Here is a 22,500-nt window from a genome sequence, read left to right on the forward strand (position 1 = left end):
TTAACTTCCCTCATAACGCTTTAAACTAGAAAAGTCTCTATAGAATTGAAATTGGTCACATCAGTTTTGAGGTTTGCGCTTCACAATATCGAGGGAAGACCGTTTGTTGCACGCGTGCATCAGAGAGCAGATCATGAGTGGTTTCTGCTACACTCGTGCAAAAGTGCTGATGAGAAGCCTTTAGCTCTTTGCAAGATCATTAAATCTGCCTCAGCAGTCCTAAATAGGCTATCACTTGCTCGGCCGCCAAACTATCTTCAATGGGAGAACCACGGCATTGTTCTTTCCCTGCTGTCTGTGACCCAGTCCGAATAGACCTGCGACCCACCAGTTGAGAAACACTGCTTTAACTCACACACTCACTTATGACAGACCCCCACACCTCACTTCTCTCTGACATTTTCTCCACTGCATGTGTGTGTGTGTGTGGGGCAAGTTGACGAGTCTGACAGGCAGTCGAGGAGGAAAGGAGATGTATACGTGCAGTTGAGATTCTCCGTCTGGTTGTATTTGTTTTATCAATATCATAGATAAGCAAATGTACATGGTAAGATAACCATACATTTTCATACTGTGGTATGAAAAATATAATATACTACTAGCAAAGTTTTTGCGTTGTCATTATGGGGTATGGAGTGTAGATTGATGTGTATTTTTTTTTTGTCTGTTGTGCAAGAAACCATAACGCATTGCACAGCAGAACTTTAATCAGGGATGCAAACTCATGACCACTGAAAAAGTTAAAGTCACAGCAGGTGTTCCAGATATATAATTTGTTGATTTGCTTGTTGTATTTAAAGCTTTAAGTGTTTAATCTTAATAAAATCATTTGAAAGGGTTGCATTAAGCAAAATGAAGAAAATTTCACTAAACGTGTGGGCAAATTTGCTCCAGGAAAGTTGAATTTAGCTGAAAGACTAGTAGTTTGCATCCCTGTAAAATGTCCTTGGTGCTGAAAATATTTGGATAACTGCTACAAGACTACAATGTTTCTTGGTGTTCACTGATTCTAAACCCTAGAATGCGTACCAACATATTTTACGAAGCATTTATAAACTTCAATAAAACCCTATATTGCAAAATTACTATGTAGCTATATTTGATGTTCAGAGTGGTGAGGCATACTGAATAAAGAAAAGATGCAGGTTCAAACTCATTATCTATTACCATTGTGCCCTTGCCATGAAGGATGCTCCATGGGAACTGTCCCTGAAATGGGAATAATGTCATGAACTTTGGCTAAATTACAACTTGCTATATATGCATACGACTCAAAAACATGTTTCGTTTCAAGCAATACTGAAAAAAAAAAATCTAACCAAAAAATGTTCAGGATATTTAAGAATATGATTCTAAATATTCAAGATTACCATTTTAGTTTTTTTTTAATCAATAGGATACTATTTGCTCACATCTAATAATTTTATTGTTGATGCATTGCAGAACAAAATAACAGTAATTCATTTGTAATTGACATTTCAGATTCTACATACTTTGATGCAAAAGTGAAGTATAGTTAAATAAAGGGCATTCTTATGCCGGAAAATCCAAAGAAATAACCTAGGAACTTTGATTCTTGACAACTGAATATTGCTAGAAGTGTCAGGGACCCTTTAAAACACTCTACAACTTTACAAAAGTCCATCGAATATACCAAGAAAAACATCAGCCTCGTTGCTGATGTCCTCTGCACAATCCCTGCAAAAAATAGGCATTCCATGTTAATAATGGTAACATAAAGTAAATTGGTTACAGCATAACTAAAATATATAATTCCTTTAAATACCTGTTAACAAAGGTGTTTTCCCCTTCAGCTGTATATGACCTTGAGAAAAATTCAAATCTTCCTTGGATATCCTTGGAAGTTTTTTTGGCCTCACTCTGGTTTGAGACTGTGTTCAAGCTTATTTCTGAGAACACTCTCTGTTAAATGAACAAGAAAAGTAGCTGACTGAGCCCGAAATAATTTTGTTGATTTTTTTAACAAGAATATAAAAAAGAAAAAAAAAGAAAGAAAAAAAAAAATAATATATATATATATATATATATATATATATATATATATATATATATATATATATATATATATATATATATACAGTGGGTATGGAAAGTATTCAGACCCCTTAAATTTTTCACTCTTTGTCATATTGCAGCCATTTGCTAAAATCATTTAAGTTCATTTTTTTTTTCCTCATTATTGTACACACAGCACCCTATATTGACAGAAAAATACAGAATTGTTGACATTTTTGCACATTTATTAAAAAAGAAAAACTGAAATATCACATGGTCCTAAGTATTCAGACCCTTTGCTGTGACACTCATATATTTAACTCAGGTGCTGTCCATTTCTTCTGATCATCCTTGAGATGGTTCTACACCTTCAATTGAGTCCAGCTGTGTTTGATTATACTGATTGGACTTGATTAGGAAAGCCAGACACCTGTCTAAATAAGACCTTACAGCTTACTGTGCATGTCAGAGCAAATGAGAATCATGAGTTCAAAGGAACTGCCTGAAGATCTCAGAGACAGAATTGTGGCAAGGCACAGATCTGGCCAAGGTTACAAAAAAATTTCTGCTGCCCTTAAGGTTCCTAAGAGCACAGTGGCCTCCATAATTCTTAAATGGAAGACCTTTGGGACGACCAGAACCCTTCCTAGAGCTGGCCATCCGGCCAAACTGAGCTATCGGGGGAGAAGAGCCTTGGTGAGAGAGGTAAAGAAGAACCCAAAGATCACTGTGGCTGAGCTCCAGAGATGCAGTCAGGAGATGGGAGAAAGTTGTAGTAAGTCAACCATCACTGCAGCCATCCACCAGTCGGGGATTTATGGCAGAGTGGCCCGAAGGAAGCCTCTCCTCAGTGCAAGACACATGAAAGCCCGCATGGAGTTTCAAGATGGTGATAAATAAGATTCTCTGGTCTGATGAGACCAAGATAGAACTTTTTGGCCTTAATTCTAAGTGGTATGTGTGGAGAAAACCAGGCAATGCTCATCACCTGTCCAATACAGTCTCAACAGTGAAGCATGGTGGTGGCAGCATCATGCTGTGGGGGTGTTTTTCAGCTGCAGGGACAGGACCACTGGTTGCAATCGAGGGAAAGATGAATGCGGCCAAGTACAGGGATATCCTGGACGAAAACCTTCTCCAGAGTGCTCTGGACCTCAGACTGTGCCGAAGGTTCACCTTCCAACAAGACAATGACCCTAAGCACACCGCTAAAATAACGAAGGAGTGGCTTCACAACAACTCCGTGACTGTTCTTGAATGGCCCAGCCAGAGCCCTGACTTAAACCCAATTGAGCATCTCTGGAGAGACCTGAAAATGGCTGTCCACCAACGTTTACCATCCAACCTGACAGAACTGGAGAGGATCTGCAAGGAGGAATGGCAGAGGATACCCAAATCCAGATGTGAAAAACTTGTTGCATCTTTCCCAAAAAGACTCATGGCTGTATTAGATCAAAAGGGTGCTTCTAATAAATACTGAACAAAGGGTCTGAATACTTAGGACCATGTGATATTTCAGTTTTTCTTTTTTAATAAATGTGCAAAAATGTCAACAATTCTGTGTTTTTCTGTCAATATGGGGTGCTGTGTGTACAATAATGAGGAAAAAAAATGAACTTAAATGATTTTAGCAAATGGCTGCAATATAACAAAGAGTGAAAAATTTAAGGGGGTCTGAATACTTTCCGTACCCACTGTATATATATAAAATTGTTTAAATTCTTGAAGTATTTGAGCAATTTAGTCATTTGAGGTCCATGTTAAAAGTAACTATAGATACTTACCGTCTGAGGTGCAACAGTCATTGGTTGGATCCTGAAAATAAAGGCATCTAATTTTCAAAAGCATTACGACCAGAAGCAAAACATTTTTTTACAAGATATTAATTTGTAGTTACACATACTCTTGTTTTTCTGAGGGAAAGGACTGAAACATAACCACACTAAGTGCCATTTGTTTAACTGATCTTGAATCCCTATAAAACATGCTTTTATGTTAGTGGGAAGTGGTCAACTTTGGGAACTTTGCCCTTACAAATTATTTGACAATGGCTCAATTTAGACAATAATTCCATTATGAAGGACAGGCTGGGTTTGAGGGATACTCATTTATGTCTCTCTCTCTCACACTCTCAAACTCACACACACACACTTGAGTTGATCTGATCCAAAACACTATGGAAGTGATTTTAAAAAATGCCCCCCAATGTCTTTGAAAGTTAAAACCAAAACACTGCCAAAATATCTGAATAAAAAGAGCAAAATCTCCTTTTCTTTACCTTTGTGAGGTGATATGACTTGCTGCTCCCTGTTTGATTTTGGCTTGAGTTTGTGAGACTGAAGTCAAACACCCTAACACACACAAATATAACTTTATAACCTAAAACTTAAACATACAATATTTAAAATCCAATAATTATGACAGATTCAGTAACATCCGGGAATCTTGAAACAGACAATAAAAAATGAAAGAAGACTACAAAATGAGTCCAACACACCAGCATTTGTTAGTTGATCATGGTCCATGCTTAGATTATTTACCATGGATTCACCACATAACTCACTAGCACGGACCAAGTTACCATCATCAAAATCATCCCAGTCATTTACTCCCAGGTCAAAAGTCACATCGAAAGGATTATTTGGAGTGATTCCATCCATCTGTACATCTTTGAGGGACTTCAGGTTACTGTGTATCAACAACTCTGAAAAGAATAACAAATTATTTCAGTATTATGACTGTGCTTTGTGCAGAAAACAATAATAATATGATCAATGAATATTAATTATATGTGGCAAACACTACAGAGCCGTTCAGGATGTAGTCCAAAAACCAGAGAATTAGTATTTGTGAGCCATGGGCTCCCTCTGGATTTTCCTATGGATTTTCATATTACCAATTTCAGATTTATGAGTAAAATAAGGTCTGTGGTAAACATTACTTTTAAATATTTAGACGTTTTGTTTTACAACATAAATTACACACAGTCATACCACACATGTGAATTTTAAAGCTGCGTTGATTTTTTCTTTTTAAGTATGTTTCTAATAAGTTGTTAGATAAGGACTACAACAGTTTTCTGTTTTGTCTGGCACAAACTCTCTCATGCTAGTGGTAGTTGTAGCAACTTGTAAACAACAAATGTTTTTTTAAAACACAGCAGCTTCAAAATTCATGTTTGAGGTATGATTGTGTGTGACGGGTGCCGTAACAGAGGGAAAGGTTGGGACAATTCTAAGGGCCCCGGAAAGACGGGGGGCCCAGCAAAATGTTTTAATAAATGGCCACTTTGCATTGATAAGTTAAAATAAAAACTGCTCTTAAGACGCTCCCCCCATAAGATGTTCAATTGTTTATCCCAAAAGCTTTTTTAAGCACTAAATTACAGCGTGGTGTGACTCAAACACATCCTCACACTTGTGGAACGTGGCATAAACTAGGCTTGACTGGATAGTGTGGAGTAGATTACACTACAAATCGCAATGCAGACCACAAAAGCCAGATTAAACTGAGAATTTGAAGAGCAACTGAGACACAATGTCAAACATCTCATAAGGCCAGACAGTTATGATATTCTAAACAGCACTGATGAGAAACAGACTAAAACTTAATGTGTGCCATTATTGTAGCAACACTAACTGGTATTATCTGACATAAATGTTATAGATTAATTAAAACTATAAAAGGGGAAGGACAACTATTTTAACAAATGCATAACAAAGTGCTATAGATTGTTTTATAGAGACCATAGTGACATTGATCAATTTATGGCAATCCATCCACAGTCTTACCTAATCTAACCTAATTCTTAAAAAGGAAAAAGCTAAAATCAAGGCCTTTAAAATTAATTATGAATTATGGACCAAGCTATCAATATTCCTCCTCTATAAATTGCATTCTATTATAATGCTCTCTGATTATAGGGGGGTTATTTGCCTTTAGATACCACAATAGATTACATAGATTAACATTTAAAACACAAAAAGACAACATTTCCATTAGAAGCACACATGATCAAACATTCTAATATGTGTGTATTTTAAATGCATTATGCTATTTTAATGAACTATTTAAACTTTTAAATGTGTATGCTTATGTTTATTTATCAATAATTAAAAAAATTTAATACAATTATCAGTGTGTGATAAGGTAGGGGGTCCAGAATGCAAAGTTGTCAGGGGGCCCAAAAATCCTAATGGCGCCCCTTGTGTGTCATTTACATTGTAGAATAAAATGTCAAAGCATCTTCAAGTAATGTTTACCACATACCTTAATTTTACTTATAAATAGAAAAACACTATTATAAAAACCCATAGAAAATTCCTGAGTGAGCCCATGGCCAATTATCCTTCTACTACAAATTGACATGACATCTGAACAGCTCTATCAGCTCTATAGTACTGTACTTTGAGGTGAAAAAGTAGTTTGCATGGGATGTTTAAATGCTGGGCCTCCAATTTCAGAATATACATTTCCCTGGTAATCGTTGTACCCTGCAGATAATTAGACAATTGAAATACTTCAAAGTGCTGACAATTGTTTATATTCTTAACATGAATTTCACCTCATATTCACCCAAACTAAACTTTCATATTTTCTGTCAACAAACATAACTTTGTTTTGGGTTTGTTATTATAGAAGGGAGTATTTAAGTATAAACGTACCATAATAGGAGGAATTGTTGTTGGGTGTAACAAAACCCTCTTCTAATTCTGTGTTTTCAGAGGCACTTTGAGAATATTGAATTCCATCAAACCTTGAAAACAAAAATAGCAAAGACAACCTTAAGAGACATTAAAGTCTAAATATATATCATTAAAAAACCCTGGTTGTGAGTAAAAAACAGCTAAATACTTCTTGATGTGAGGAAGTGTGTTTTTGGGTTTGTATGAGAACTGCTGCATGCTTATAGCTGCTGTTCCAGTATTCATCATCATCTAAAGTGGAAATCAACAGAACTGAGTTGAGAGATTAGTACTAAATACATCTTTAAAAAAAAAAAGCAATCATTTCTGGTCTTTCAGATACTAGACTACTATATACACAACTTTCCTTGGTAGACAAATTTCTGACCTTCAAACGTTTCACAGGAGTTACGGTGAGTCTTTCATTCCTAATTATTAGATCTTGATGGTATGAGGAGAAAGTGGAATGATTTACAGACCTTTTCATCACGACTCCAACTTTGCCTGAAGAGGAAACTAAATTAATCATACACACTGAATCACACTGAAACAATTCTGGAGTCTAGAATCTGTAATACTCACAGCAGTCATGCCCACAGAGCTCCTTATTTCTGCAGAGATGATTGCACTGTCTCTTAACAGTATCTTGAGCAATTTGATCTATCATGAAGAAAATGCCCATACTAAGTTAACTGCAATCTTTGAACGTGTCATTAAGATTACGCTATAACTTTTTAGCAACCTGCATTTGTATACAGTGAAATTTATGTTAAGTTTGGCCAGATTTATCATAGACCCCGTTTATACCTGGCATTGACACTTAATACAGGTTTGCACAGGGTAACATTGGATGAAGTAAAAAAAACAAAAACACCTTTGACTGCCTCTTAATCATCCATTGTGCTTAAACAGGTTTTTAAACTTTGCTGTTTAAATGTGTCTTTAAATGTGACATCTTTGGAAAATCGCATACATACAAATGCACAAGACTTCACAGAACGTCTTTGCCTGACAGATCATGCACGTTGAGGTCAACCCTTCGAGCACGCTCACCTGAAGTCCACTAAATGCAGCTTGTCTGCTAAAATAACAATGAGCATTCTGCCCGAAACAATGCAGAATTTGTGGCAAGATCAAAATTTGGAAGAAGCCTATACTGTTTTTGGAAGCTACATTTTTGGCACTGATTTTGAAGTCAGAATTATCTTTTTCAAACGCACTGTACCTCTGTCTGAGGGCTGATCATATTGTTGTTCCTGTCTAGGTTTCTGATCTCTGTTTGAAGAAGAGTGACTTGTCAGTACTGGGCTTTGTAGTGTCTTCTCTGTGCCAAGAACCCTCTGCATCCTCCATGAAGGGCGTTCTAAGGTGTAGGATTCAGCTCCAAAACTTTTTGCTCCAGAGTAGAAGGCACTGAAATTCTGCTGTATGTCCAGGCCGACTACACAATGAAAAAATTATGTATTATTCTTACATTTTATCTGGATAAATGCAGAGGTTTATGCCAAGGGTTTTAAAAATTTTTGATGTCAAGGATCCCGAAATTTGACAATGGACCCCCTCGTAAAATATATAAAGATCGCTATATATTTTCTTCTTTATACTCCATATATTTTCTTCTTTATACTCTAAAATTAAGAAATATTTTAAGTGTGATATTATAAAAGGCAATTTAAATTAGCTTTTACATTGTTATTGTAGTAAAGCCGAAAGAAATTATATAATATTATCTGTAAGGATGCACGGAAGTATCAGCCAATTATTGACCAGATTAAAACCATTGACTAAAACTGTCAGCACAAACTGCCAATATCAACCATCGGTTTATCATATCGGCATTTTCATGTTTATGATCGAATAAGCATGAAAACACTGATATGAAAAAACAAGATTTTATTTCTAATTATGTACATTTTTATTATTATTTTAAGGTTATAATAATTTTTCTGTGTGAAATATTAAGAAATACCAACCAAAAAAAAATGATATCAGAAAAAGTAAAGAATGTCGAATTTAATAATTAATATGAATTTGCAATGATCTATCATTATGAGTAAAATTTGAGTTTTTTGGTTTAGAATGTAAAAATGTTGTTTAAAATAAAATGCTGCAAAATAATATTTTTACCCCAACATAAATCCTCAGGTTATATTTTTATAATCTTTTTCTATCTTGTATTCAACTTTCATTGCGACTCTCTTAAAATTTTAGGATGTCAATGTTGACAGGTCCAAATCATGTGATCTGATGACAAAGCCGCAAAATATCGGTATCTGCCCATAGTTTTTTGTTAAAAGAGGTAGTAGCCTATCGTATTGGCCAAAAGTTTTCATATTGGTGCATTTTCAATCATCTGGAAAATATTTAGCCTGCTTTTAAGGTTTACAGTGTATCTTCTTTCTACCCAATAATTGAGTAATGTTAAATGTATAATTAAACTGAAACAGAAATCATGTCAAATATGGTAAATGTACATTAATTTATACCGATTTACATTAATTACCACTTTTTTCTTTCCCTGAAATTTTGTCACAGACCCCCTAGCTCCCCCCTGGGGGTTCCCAGACCCCATTTAAAAAAAAACTGATTTATGCAATTCAGATATTTGATACATCATTGAATGAGACATTCTGAAAAAAGTATTTAAGGATTCAAATCCTAAAAGTCATTATTGCTTGTTTAACGACAAGACTATTAGATCAGAAGTTTAATGTTTGCCAGGCATTGGCAATGACCACTGACCATATTCAGAGCTTATCAAATTAATGCTGATCTCATCTCCCTTAGATGTTCTTGTTACTTCGATTCTCTTTGACCAGCTTCCAGATTTCAAGAGCATTGTGTCCCTGGAAAATCAAATTATGCACCTATTCCATCTTTTCAGTTTTTTTTTTTTTTGTTTGTTTTTTAGATAACTTGCTAATGATTATAAAATCACATAGATCTTACAAGATTTTCTGATGGAAAACGACATTATTGTCACAGTCCCCAATAATCAGAGTAACATGATGGTTGTCTCGTGCTGTCCGTTTCGATGCCAACTCCTTAAAGTTCTTCAAGTTCATGGTGACAACAATCTCAGCTGTGGAAAGACTGTATCGTGGAATCTAGAAAATATATTTAAAATTATATTTACTAAAATTGACTTAAATTATTATTTTATACAGAATGATCTGTGAAATCTAGAATAAATTCACACATCCATGGACCTTATTTCAACATCAAGATTTTAGGTAAAAATGTATATGAATGTATAAAAGAAAGCTTATATCTTACATCCTGTATCTGTTTTTCTCTTTTTCTCTTTTTGGTTTTTCAAAACTTTTTACCACCTCTTGCCTTAACCAGTTAATTTTAAACATTTTACAAATACTCCAGTGTAGTCTCTCAATTAATTTGAGGTCATAAAAATTGCATGCATAATCTTAATAAAATAACTAGCAAAATGCTGTTTAAAATGGTTTTAGATGAAGTAGAGCATGTAACTTTGAAGGACATTTTTCAAAATGTTCAAAAAGTATGTCTGTTACATGTGAAATTCAAGACTAATTAAACACATAAAATGTTACCTGTTCCAAACTAACTTCATATTTTGGAAGTTTGCTGACAGCTTCCTTAATCTGGTTTCCAAAGGGAGGGTGTCGGTTCACAATCTTGCAAAACAAATGTCAGTACTGATTACATGATGGAACATTGTGGCTTTTAAATACATTTTAAATGTATTTTTGGCTTACAAGTTCTAGTTCTCTGGGACCGGTCTCCTCAATTTTGCTGAATGTTGTAAGGCCTGCATTCACCATAGCAGTGGCGTGTGATAATCCTAAAAAAAAAAACACAAAGCTCATCCGCCATACCAGATCTCCTATATAGTTAATCTGTAGATTCATTAAGAAATATTTAATCCATTAATTTTACACCTCATTTAACTAAAAACATAATTTATTAATATTTAATCAGAATTTCAGCTCTTGAGGAGGTGCCCCCCAACCTATCTTCTCAAGCTGCTTGGAGATGTAAGGTGAGTTCTCCCACAGTTTGGCTCGAAAACACTTGGCAAGAATCAAAGAGTTGAGCTGAGCAGAGAAATTCTTTCTGGATTGATGCCTGAGAAACTCAGTCAGACCTGACAGAGACCAAAAACTGCATGTTATTAAAACTATGCGGAGTATAAAGTGGCACAAGAAAGAGTCGTATATTTACAATTTCAGAGCCATGTCATCAGACATAGAAAATAAAAGACCAAAGTGAGACATGAAGGGACATTATGCAAGTAACATACATTTGCTGACTCTGTTTCCATTTCTGAATATCTTTCCAGTGTCCTGTATGAGTCCAAACTCCTGAATAGGGATGCAGCTGAGATGAGCTTGAATCAGACTGGAATGAAAGGATAATCAGAAACAATACAAAGATACCGCAAGTATAAATGTCAGCATTAAATATTGACAACAATGGAAACTATACTTCCAATTTACAAAACCTCCCCCAGTTCACATAGAAATACATCTCATGTAAAAAATCAAATAAAGGTGAAAAAATGTACTGTACATCAAACAGTAAGTGTATTCCAGTCCAATTTTCTATTCAAAATAAATGACTGTCAACAGATTAACCTGATCATATAATCACTTTTATCATACGTTGTAATGTAGTTTCAACTCACCAATTCACTTTCATGTAATTACTTTTGATCTTTCCTTCCAAAGGATACCTAAAAAGGAAAATGTACAGATCACATGCTTAAGTTCACCTATAATATATATGTTAACTAATAGATAGAGGCAACTCTGACCTGATGGTGGTACTGTTCTTATCTTTGTTTAACATGTTCAAGGTTTTCTTCTCATTTACCCTCAATTGCACATCACTAAATTCCTTCCCCTTTGATATCATTTCAATCTAATAGAGAGAATACAATTCTGAGATTATATACTGTATAAATATAAAAAGAGACTTCTAATGCTTTCTTACCAACTCGGGCAAGGTCTCTGTTCCAGTAACCATACTGAACTGCCTCACAGTGTCACAGGCAACACAGTACCTAGCCATAAGTTTTCCGGTCTCTGTTTAGGACAATCACTTCATTTATATAGAAAATTGCAATCACTAGCTACATTAGTAGTGAACCATTGAAATACAAGTAAAAACATTTAGATAAAAATAGAAAAGGAGAGTCATTAAAGGAAAAAAGAGCAAAATCATTTACCTGTGGGTTTGATATTAATATCTTCATCCATAGTAATCAGGTTCAAAGAAGCCAAAGAGTTCAGGTTCTTCAAGCACAGTTCTGAAATACAAGAGTGTAAATATTATTCACACAAGTGTTCAGTTTAATCTTCTTTTCAAATGAATGATTATCAACTGACTGACCTGATCAGTTACATCACTTTTGTCATACCTTGTAATTTAGTTTCAATTCCACATTTGTCAAGCTCAGGGGGGAAACCTGAGACAAAATAGGAGACACCTGAAAGATTCATATAAACTAGCAAGCAGCACTTTTGAGGATTATGACTTTAGTTTAGAATTTACCATAGTGTTTGGGGTTTTTCAATGCGCGGATGTACAGAAAGGTGGAGCGAATCCAGTCTAGAGCCATGTTCACATCAGATATGGTGTGGAGAACAATCTCAGCATTCAAATGCTCCACCAAGTTTGTATGCAAGCTAAAAATAGTCATTCTATTATGCTAATCACATATACATAAACAATAAATAAATAAATTTGCCTATATCAAGGAAATATATAGAAAATTCTCTTTGAAACTATGAGTATTCTTCTGAGACAAAACCAACATTTTATTTAGGTATATACCTGCTCTCTATGGTGTCTACTCCACTCAATAACTGTGTATATTTGTCCTTTGTCTGAGATCGGGTCATGATCACAGCAGTTGCTGCTGTATCAAACTTAACAAAAACCAAAACCATTATTTGAAGTTTGTGCTTAAATGTAGAATATTAATCTCCAGAAAATTACAACCTAAACCCATCAGCACTTAAGAGCCAGAAGACCACTTGAAGTTCATAATTAAGAGGTCATGCTCTGGATTTTGTCATCAGTACCTGTGGTCTGCCTGCTCTCCCAATCATCTGCAACAGGTCAGCTTCACTGTACTCTTCACAAGCACCTCCAACGTAGTGCAATGTGGATTTGACGACTACAAGGTGGGCTGGAAGATTCACACCCATGGCTAAGGTGCTTGTTGTAACTGAATAGGGAGAAAAGAGTTTTCTTGTTCAAGTGTTTGTTGCATTGTGTATGGAATAATTACCAATCAGAAGTAAAAGTGTGAGGATACACTTGAAAATCTTACATAGCACCGGCAAGTCACCCCCTGTAAATGCATCTTCAACCACTTTTCTGTCTGACACTTCCATGCCAGCATGGTGATATCCAATGCCACAAATTATTAGATCTGGAAGAGATAGATGTATTTAGAGAGAATAAACCCTTTAATTTAGTTTACCTACATATAATAGTAAGCAATGTATTTATTAATCTGAAACAGCAGATTCAATCTCCTAACTAACCTCTGAGTTTTGCATCAAGCAGAGAGTTTGCATATTTCACCAGCCTATGAAGCATAGAATGGGTTATTAAGAAATGTCCACATTAGAAGTAATCTTAAAAGTACAACTCATGTTTGGCAAAACATCTCTAGTAGTGCAACAACTTGTTAAGTGGCAACTTTTCATTCATTTGAAAGGCATATACACCCCCATGTAATGTGATTATAGATACCGTTGTTTGTGGTCAATGCTCATAAAAAACCTGGCATCCTTGGCAAGCACAGCAGCAGACTGTTGAACTCCTTTTCTTGTGGAGCAAAACTATTAAAAAGTATTAAAAAAAAACTGAAAACTTTTTTTATTTTTTAGAACACAACCGAAAACATTTGTATTCACAAACACTCACATACCACAAGTGTTGGTTTTTGATCAGAGTAGGTCTGAATGACGTTGGCCATTTTGTAGTTGAGAGAAAGATCAAATCTAAATTCATTCTGATTATTTCCACAGGGGAAACCAAGCACCACTTTCCTCAGTTTCACTGGCCTATGACTCTCATCCATCTCCAGACAAGTGGCAGGCCCTAAATCATCCGACAGCCATTCGGATATCTTCACAATGGCAAATAAAAGCACATGAATATTCAAAATCAACCTAAATGCATAAAAAATGTATCTGGTTCATTCAGGTATAATTCCTGAAACTTCTTACATCTTGGATGTTTGGGATGGTGGCTGAGACAGCCACAAATCTCATGGATCCTTTTGATTCTGGATTTACAGCCATGCAATGCGAGTACATGGTTTTCATTCTGCTTACCACAACCTCAAGAGTAGCTCCACGGGTTTTGTCTTTCACCACATGTACCTAGAAAGTATGTGGACATATAATGTTATTCATTAACACTGACATCAATTTGCAAAGAATGTCATGAACATTGTATTAAAGATTGGGAGAGGGTTTATAAAAGAGACCTCATCGATGAGGAAAAGACGAACAGATGGCAACAAACAGTTATCCCTCCACCTCCTTGTCATGCTGTCCCATTTTTCCTTTGAAGAGGGAAAATATTTCAGATTTTGTTGGAAAGGATGTTTTATACAAAGACTCATCATGTTTCATCTCTTTTTAGCAAAACCTTATTGTCCACTCATTGCAATATTACTTACTGGAGTTGTGAAAATAAGATGAGCATCCTGGATTTCAAAAATATCATCAATCTCTGTGTCTCCTGTCAACTCCTTGCAGTTCAGTCCAAGAGGTCCAAATTTCTGTTTCCAGTTTTCATATAGTTGACTGCAAAGAGCCTTAATTGGTGCCACTGAAACATAAACAGGTCAAAAAATTTAAAATTGTACCTGCAATGATAGGTTATAAGTTAAGAGAAAACTTGCATTCATTATGTCATTAACTACATTATAATGCTAAATATGAATTTGGAACTCACTGTATACAGCTCTGACATTGTGCCAGGGCTCTGAAGCCTCAATCAGAAGTCGAATAATAGCCAATTCAAAGAGCACTGTCTTCCCAGATCCCGTGGGGGCACTAGCAACAAAGTTTTTACTGGTGTACAGAACCTAAAAAAGAGGGAGAATTTGCTTGTATATTTATTACTGTATGTGCATTATGATTGATCATTTAAAATGATATAGATAGAAATAGCACAGACTTACATCATCCAATGCTTGGGATTGTACGTAATTAAAGTAGGGAAATTCTTTAAAAACACTTCTGAATTTAGCAGCTTAGCATATATCAAGGAAAACATTGAACATGACAATAGACATCATACACAGTCCAAAGGTATAAATGTGCATTAAAAAAATATAATATAATATATATATATATATATATAAATATAATCAGTTTCAATTATTTCTTATTAAGTGAGCTGAATTCAAGAGGATACGAATTTCGGAGACTGGGCGAAGGGTTCCTTTTCCAGATGTCCCTTGAAAAACCATAACAATATTAATGAAGATGGCCTACACCCTACATCAATTTGTATAGATTTTGTGCATCCCCTTAAAGCAGGGGTGGGGAACCCTGCTCCTGGAATGCCACTGTCCTGCAGAGTTTAGCTCCAACCCTAATCAAACACACCTGCCCATAAATTATTCAAGTAATCAAGACCATGATTAGTTTCCTCAGGTTTGTCTGATTAGGGTTGGAGCTAAACTCGGCAGGACAGTGGCCCTCCAGGAGCAGGGTTCCCCACCCTTGCATAAAGCATTCATCCTTCATTCTATAGACCTTATTCACAATAGCGTCATATTTGACATTTTTGATGTGAATGAAAATGAGGCTGTGAGGAATAGACTAACAGTCTCTTCAATGGCATGTAGATAAGCTCCTAGATCCCATCCAATTTTCCATAACTCATGTTTTCTGGAGTTTTTGTCTACTTAAATTTATTGGAAAGCTTTTTACTCTTTTGACTTTTCTTCAGTGGACAAATCCAATACAATTTAAACAACAGTTCAACACATAGACTGTAAGTCTATCCCACACAGCCTCGTTGTCATTTGTGTAAAAATACATGATGCTGCTAATGTGAATAAGGCCCATAAAAATGCACAAAGATTTAACTTTGAGGCAGATCAAGATAACAGCTGCTGAATGAAGCAAATTCATATACAACCAAACACTTTAAAGTTGGTTAGCTAGATACTTTTGGGTGGGTGGGAAGAAATGTTCAATTGCATGAGATCTGTAATTGTATTTATTGATTTTTTGTTTTTAATGTTTAGCTAATTGCTTCCAGGGGCGTATGTAGGACATTTAGCTACAAAGGTTGTCTAGCTTAGGGATATTAATAGATCAATCAACAATATTAGTTTTTAGTGCTTTAAGACAATTTTACATTTCGTCACCTTCCTAAAATAATGTCCCAAGTAATTTTTTTTGACAAAAATGATTTTTTTTTGTGCCTAAATAATCTCCTCATGATATTTGTTACAGTTTTTTGTGTTTTCTGAAAAACCTAAAAAAATTATGTAGGACATTATTTTAAGAAGGTTATGATTTGTAACATATGGAATGTTTGGAGGCCTTGTGGCTGAGAACAGATATGAATTATTATATTGGAATTTGGGAGATTTACCCAAGAAATGTTTGAAAATGTAAAAACAATATGGACATTTCAGTTATAGAATTAGCAGATTTTGGTAATTTTTTTCCAAGCACAATTTGTTTTTGGACACGGTTTTGTGCTCAAATTCTAAATGTCTAGATTTCCTCATTCATTGTCGCACACCCTTCAGCCGTCACAGAAATACTAACAGACTTACATAAGAATAATTTTTTTAAATGTATAACACATTTTACTTTAGTCCAAGTAGTGTACTTAAAAGTAATTACTTTAATTGAAAGTCAGTAACTGAAATCTGATTGCAAGAATTTAAAATGTAACGTGTTACATTACCTTTTGTATTAAACATTTATTTGATTACAGTAACTAATTACTTTGTAATCGGACACACCCAACACTGGTCTCCGCAATGGTTTAATGTCAATAAATGACTTTCTCTCTGATCGTGGCAGTGCGTAGGATTAAAGTGTGGGAGAGATGACAATGCTGCAAAAGCGCAGTAAGAAAGAAAAAGCATAAAGGAATCAGGTTCTGAAGTAGAAAAAAAATATTCTGAGCTGTCTATTCCCAAGGTTTCCCTAAGTTATGACAAATAAAATTCATAACAAAAAATTCAAGTATATGATATTTGGAAATAACAATTTTATTTTAGACATATAGGAAAAAAAAAGAGGCTGGAGTTTAAAGGTCTTAGGAGTTCTGAGAGCATATTTTATCATCCTAAATAATTTATTTCATAGTATCTTATTTATACTGTCACAAGATGCTTTTGATGCAACAAAGTTATAATTAATTAAATGTATAATTAATTCATAATTATTATTTTTGTAATTAACATTATTTTATCTTAAAAAAAATAAAGTGGATGGAGTTTTGAGTTTTAGGAGTTTTGAGAGCATTTTTACAGCCAAAGATATATAATTCAGTAACTATGTCAAATCAATCTATTTTTTATGAACAGCATAGAAGTATAAATATACAGCCTAATTAATACAATTCATAGCAATCATATTCACATATATAACATTTGTTACAAATATTTTATTAGATCAGGAAAATAAAGTGGTTGGAGCCGCAGATCGATACGGTATTCCCATCAGCTGAATGCGCGTCTCCTCGCCGCATCGGGTGTTTCAGTGTAAATACCTTTGTTATAATGAGAGTGATAAAGCTGCTGTTGTTTTGAAAGCTTTGATGCTGACATTATCCAGCCCATTTTGGTGGAATAGAGGCATAATACAATGATTAGGTGGGCCTGAATGCCGAATGGTTGGCACAGGCCCACCCGTGGCCTGGTTCTAAATTACTAGCATGCCAGTTAACTATTAGTGCTTTATACTACCTTCAAATTCAACAGGTTTGGGAGTAAGATGGAGATTATGGGCTGTTTTTGCAGGAAAATCCAATTTTTGTTCTTCAGAATGGTATTGCTCAGCTAGGCCCAACCCAATAAAGGGACTACATGTAGCAACACCATGTGTTGTTGTTGGACCCCTGGTTGTCATGGCAACCTGACCAAGGAAAGGGTCATCATTTGCTGTCAATATCATTGGATTTGAAACACTGTCTTCACCACTGCCTGAGATCTTTCTTGTGGGAGCTGTGAACAACCTAAAGTAAGATTTAAAACACTGAGATAAATGCAATCTATTAAACCACTTATTGTTGTATTGCCACTATCCATTTCAAACACAAATAACTGCTTGTTACATAAGCTAATTTTGTTAACTCAATCAATATTTAGCAATAAAAAACAAAGAGTACCGGGTCTTGAATGGAGGAGCACTGGCAGGAGGTAAAGTTCTTGTTTCCAAAAGGCAATCCATATCCTGCATTGCACCCATTGAGATTGTGCTACTTCTGACAGCCTTTTCTGTTTCTCCAGAAGCTTCATAGTGCCACAGAACAGATTCCACCAGCTCTTGTGATCTCACATTCTGCCCTTGGATACTTTCAGTGGGGTTGTGGATTGTTTTTTTTGGTAGAGGGAGAAATTTCTTGGATCGCTGTGAGTAACCTTCATGAGTGAAGAGGATGATTTATGATTTTCATTAAAAGAATATCCCTGGGTTCAATACAAGTTAAGCTTGCATAATGTTGATAACCACAAAAATGTATTTCGACCTGTCCCTCCTTTTCTTTAAAAAAAGCATAAATCTGGGATCCAGTGAGACACTTACAATGGAAGTGAATGGGGCTAATCCATAAAATGTTAAATACTGTTTCAAAAGTATAACCACAAAATGTATACAATATGCATATTAATATGATTTTAGTGTGATATAATCGATTAATAGCCTAACTTTTTCTGAGTAAAGCTACATCCAATTTTACAACTTTGTTGCCATGATGACGCAACACCGTAGACCCTAAAAGGACTGTAAAAGCATCTTTTCAGGTCAAATAATACATGCGTTTTAACAGAAGAATTCATGTAAATGCTTTAATAAAATTAAAAGCTTCACATTTCTGAATTGAATCCCTTCAAAAATTGGCCCCCTTCATTTCCACTGTATGTGACTCAATGTAAACTTGGTTTTTGTATTTTAAAGAAAAGGAGGGACGAGTTAAACTTGTTTTATTTTTTTATATTAATTAATTTATTTTGTAATCAACATTATGCCACAAATGCTTGAGAAAATGATTGAGCTTTAAGAAAAACCTAAATATTTAAAGTTTTATCCATTTAATTCAGTTAAACATTATATAGAACTGTTCAGAATTCACCATTGTTTCCCTCTGGATTTTCCTATGGGGTTTTATAATCAGGGTTTTCAATTTAGCAGTAAAATAAGGTCTGTGGCAGGGGCGTCACTAGACCCTTTTTACTGGGGCAAATGTATAAATCTGCTGTGCCCCAGTAAAATCTCAAGTTTGAGCTTTAACAATTTACTTTATTTGTCAGTGCATTCATTTAGATTGATAATCCCGGAAAAGAAATGGATCTATCTAAATGCAACACAGTAACCCACCCAACCACAACGCTTGAAAAAGCAACGCAGTTTAACATAAAACACAAATCTGATGCCTGCGCACAGAAATCCAAGTCCATGCGGCGCGTACCTGTGCTCTTGCTATAACCAAAGCCGCTGCAGCAGGCAGGTTGCACCAGCTATACGTACGTTACAACTTAGCCTAGTTGTAATGTAAATGGACATTGAGTCACAACTTAGGCACTACTAAACAGGAGCGTTGCACCATTAAATGCCTTAGGTAGAACATAACCCTACGTATTAACTTAATATTTACAGAAGCCTCCGACCAGGAGTAAATGATGGAATAAAAAAGCAGACTCACATAATGACATCAATGTGTTCATGTTTTGCATTATAATCATCAATCATTTTGACATATATGATGATGTTGGCATTTACACTCCTTAACATTTACAAGAGAGAAAAAAAAAAGACTTTTGTTTTAAGTGGCTCTTCAGCATGAAACCATTCAAACGGTGCAGTTTTTAGAGTGTGGTGTCAAGTGTCAACATATACATATATAAGATATTAAAATGAATAAATGTCTATTTTCCAGCCTGTTGTATGACATTTATTTATCACCACTTATTTTAGATACAGTTCCTGTATATTGTTATTTACACAGGGCAAATATACTATTTATTAAATCTACTTTTATTACATATCATAATTTAATGGGGATATAATTTATTACAGCTGACAGTTTCATGAGCAGACAAGGTTTGAACATCAACCGTAGTGAGATAAAACAGAAATTCATGGCTTTTTAACAGTTCTGTGCACAAAATTGAAGGCTGTTTAATGGATCAATACAGGTAAATGTCATATTATGCGACTAGGCATTACTTTATGGAGAGTTTACGACCTACTAGTTTAGTCTTGCCTTAAGAACAGGTGTTGAAACCAAATTAAGCACTGACTTAGTTACAAACTAACTAGTAAGCCCTTAGTGTGAACTTTACGCCCCAACATACGTGAGAACTTATCTTACGTAAGTTGGGAGATAAAATTCACACTAAGGGCTTACTAGTGCCCACCTGGTGCAACCCTGTGCAAGTCAGAATTGAGGTAGGCTATGAAAACATGATAAAAATAAAGTCAGTTTCTAAATAATACCGATGATCTAATTTTGACTCAAACATTATTGGCTCCTGTAGATGGACATCAGAAAATTATTTGGACGAAGCAGGAACAGGAAAGCAGAAAGGAGAGATGAGTTTGAGGGAGGTAAGACTTGATAAACAAACTACATCCTCAGACATCAGAGTCAGGTTTCAGACATCAGATGAAAAAGCATCAAGTCTCAGGAATTGCAGAGAAAATAAAAATGTTTTGTGTTCTGTAGTACTGCCTTTGATTATGTGTGATAACAATGAAGCAATCTTTTGGATATGAAATTAATCATTTAAATAGCTAACGCTAGTTTAGGACACTACATAAACAGTTGGCAGTATGGCTACTGTGTGCCAATTACCTAGGGACTAAAAAGGACTATTGTTTGGCTTGTTTAGAGTTATTGTTGCAAGTAAATTTAATGAGTTTCAAACGTTAGTTTAAACTTACACCAATTATGTTAGCTAGCTAGTAATTAATTTATAGAAACGACACTTCTGCATCTATAAAGTTAGAAATAGCTCAGCTAGTTTCGCAAGCTAGCAACCAAACTCAAGACAGTTTAGCTACCAACTCTGCCTAGAGACCAACTCTCTGCTCATTCTGAGACCTTTTTTTCTAAAAAGGTATTTTCTCAAGTCTGAGGACATTTTGCCTGATGTTGGATAATGCAATTCCATAGACTTACTTGACAGAGTTTTTCCTGATGTGTAATATATAAGAATGCAAATGTGCAAGAAAGTGTTCTCCGGTTTTGTTATTTGTTCTACAATATAAATTACACACTTTCATACATCAAACGTGAATTTTGAAGCCGTTTTTAATTGAATACTTTAGAGGTTTTCAAGTTCAACATGTGTAGACTGTATGATAATGTGAGTCGGACACGTGTAATTTTCCCCGTTAAACCTGTGTTTTTCTTCAGGCCCAAACTAGGCTTACCGTTTGAGGAAAGTTGTGCTGTCTCCCCTAGCATGTCTTGAGTTGCAGGTAATTGTGATAAAGAGGGTGGGGCATGGAACATCCAAGAACCCTGTTCCTGGCATAATGGTCTCCTACGTAGAGTACATGAACAAATCTAGTCATAGGAGTTTATAACTTCATAACTGCTTTCTCAACATGTATTTATTTGTTCATTCTCAGATAATTGGCGTGTCAGGCCTACTCACACTTTATGAATCACTGGCCCGTCATAAAACAGGTTATCCAGGGACAAATCACCTTCTAACATTTTGTGGGTGTCATTGACATCCTGGAAGAGCACGAACAACAATTATAACATAAGATATGAAACGTCAATAAGGCAAAACATCTCAAATATACTGTGAACCTTTCTCTAATATCCAGAGGTATTTGCTGTTAGCTAGGTGGCTAAAATTTCTGAGGTAAAAGAATGAGCAGTAACCCAAGCGTCTAAGTATCAGTTACAAAAGCTTGTGTGGACAAAAAATAGTGAATATACTATTTAGAGTCTACAACAAATTCTATGTATGTGAATTTGATGTAATAAAATAAACAGTATTTTGTGAAAGGTACTTCGTAAACTGAACTCCCATAAGCATCAACAAAGCCCGCGCGAGTTCTTAAGTGAATGAATCGCGAGCTCGAGACGATGTGGTAACAGTAATATAATTGCGTTTAATATCTTTATTTCAATATAATACGAGGACTATCGTATAGAGAATATCAAGGGAAAGAGCCGTGCAAGTCTAGGCACATCACACTGAAAGCGTTTAAACAACACAAAACCACAATGTTTCGATTAAATAATAATTACATTAAAAAGTAATGCCTTTTGATTCTGTAGCATGATACTAATCTGTCTGGCTAGACGTATTTGGGGAGAAACACTGAAGGTTCAAACTTGATGTACAATTAATGTATTCATAATTGAACTCAATGCCTTAAAATGTAACGCACCGAATTATGAACGTTAATTAACAACACATCTAAGGAGCGCCATTGTTCTTTTTCCTTTCATCCGCTGCTTATCTTCCTCTGCTAACTTTACCGTCCACCTATTCGGAGTAGTCCAATTTCTGTTTGAGGGGCGCATTGCGTACATGATTCATATAAATTATTCATATTTACCCGATTAAACGTAT

The 22,500-nt window shown here is 35.2% G+C and overlaps 1 protein-coding gene across 1 annotated transcript; it reads right to left on the minus strand.

Moving 5' to 3' along the window:
* Positions 1–1,414: 1,414 nt before the first annotated feature.
* Positions 1,415–22,407, minus strand: hfm1 (helicase for meiosis 1). Its single transcript, XM_052134160.1, has 40 exons — positions 22,316–22,407; positions 21,565–21,647; positions 21,338–21,450; positions 18,072–18,324; positions 17,650–17,918; positions 15,126–15,167; positions 14,890–14,960; positions 14,661–14,793; positions 14,383–14,534; positions 14,188–14,265; positions 13,925–14,080; positions 13,624–13,824; positions 13,446–13,534; positions 13,235–13,278; positions 13,018–13,119; positions 12,767–12,912; positions 12,516–12,610; positions 12,234–12,367; positions 12,100–12,147; positions 11,908–11,988; positions 11,673–11,764; positions 11,494–11,600; positions 11,365–11,412; positions 10,981–11,078; positions 10,690–10,824; positions 10,436–10,521; positions 10,271–10,354; positions 9,651–9,808; positions 9,444–9,547; positions 7,927–8,142; positions 7,284–7,361; positions 7,090–7,205; positions 6,871–6,953; positions 6,681–6,772; positions 6,423–6,509; positions 4,580–4,720; positions 4,295–4,367; positions 3,801–3,831; positions 1,787–1,923; positions 1,415–1,698 (listed from the first exon to the last, which is right to left on the minus strand). Exons 2-40 carry the CDS (start codon positions 21,624–21,626, stop codon positions 1,632–1,634), a joined length of 4,302 nt encoding a protein of 1,433 aa, XP_051990120.1. The 5' UTR covers positions 21,627–21,647; positions 22,316–22,407; the 3' UTR covers positions 1,415–1,631.
* Between the last annotated feature and the right edge of the window lie 93 nt (positions 22,408–22,500).

The sequence above is a fragment of the Xyrauchen texanus genome, chromosome 9 (genome assembly GCF_025860055.1).
Source record: "Xyrauchen texanus isolate HMW12.3.18 chromosome 9, RBS_HiC_50CHRs, whole genome shotgun sequence".
Taxonomy (NCBI): domain Eukaryota; kingdom Metazoa; phylum Chordata; class Actinopteri; order Cypriniformes; family Catostomidae; genus Xyrauchen; species Xyrauchen texanus.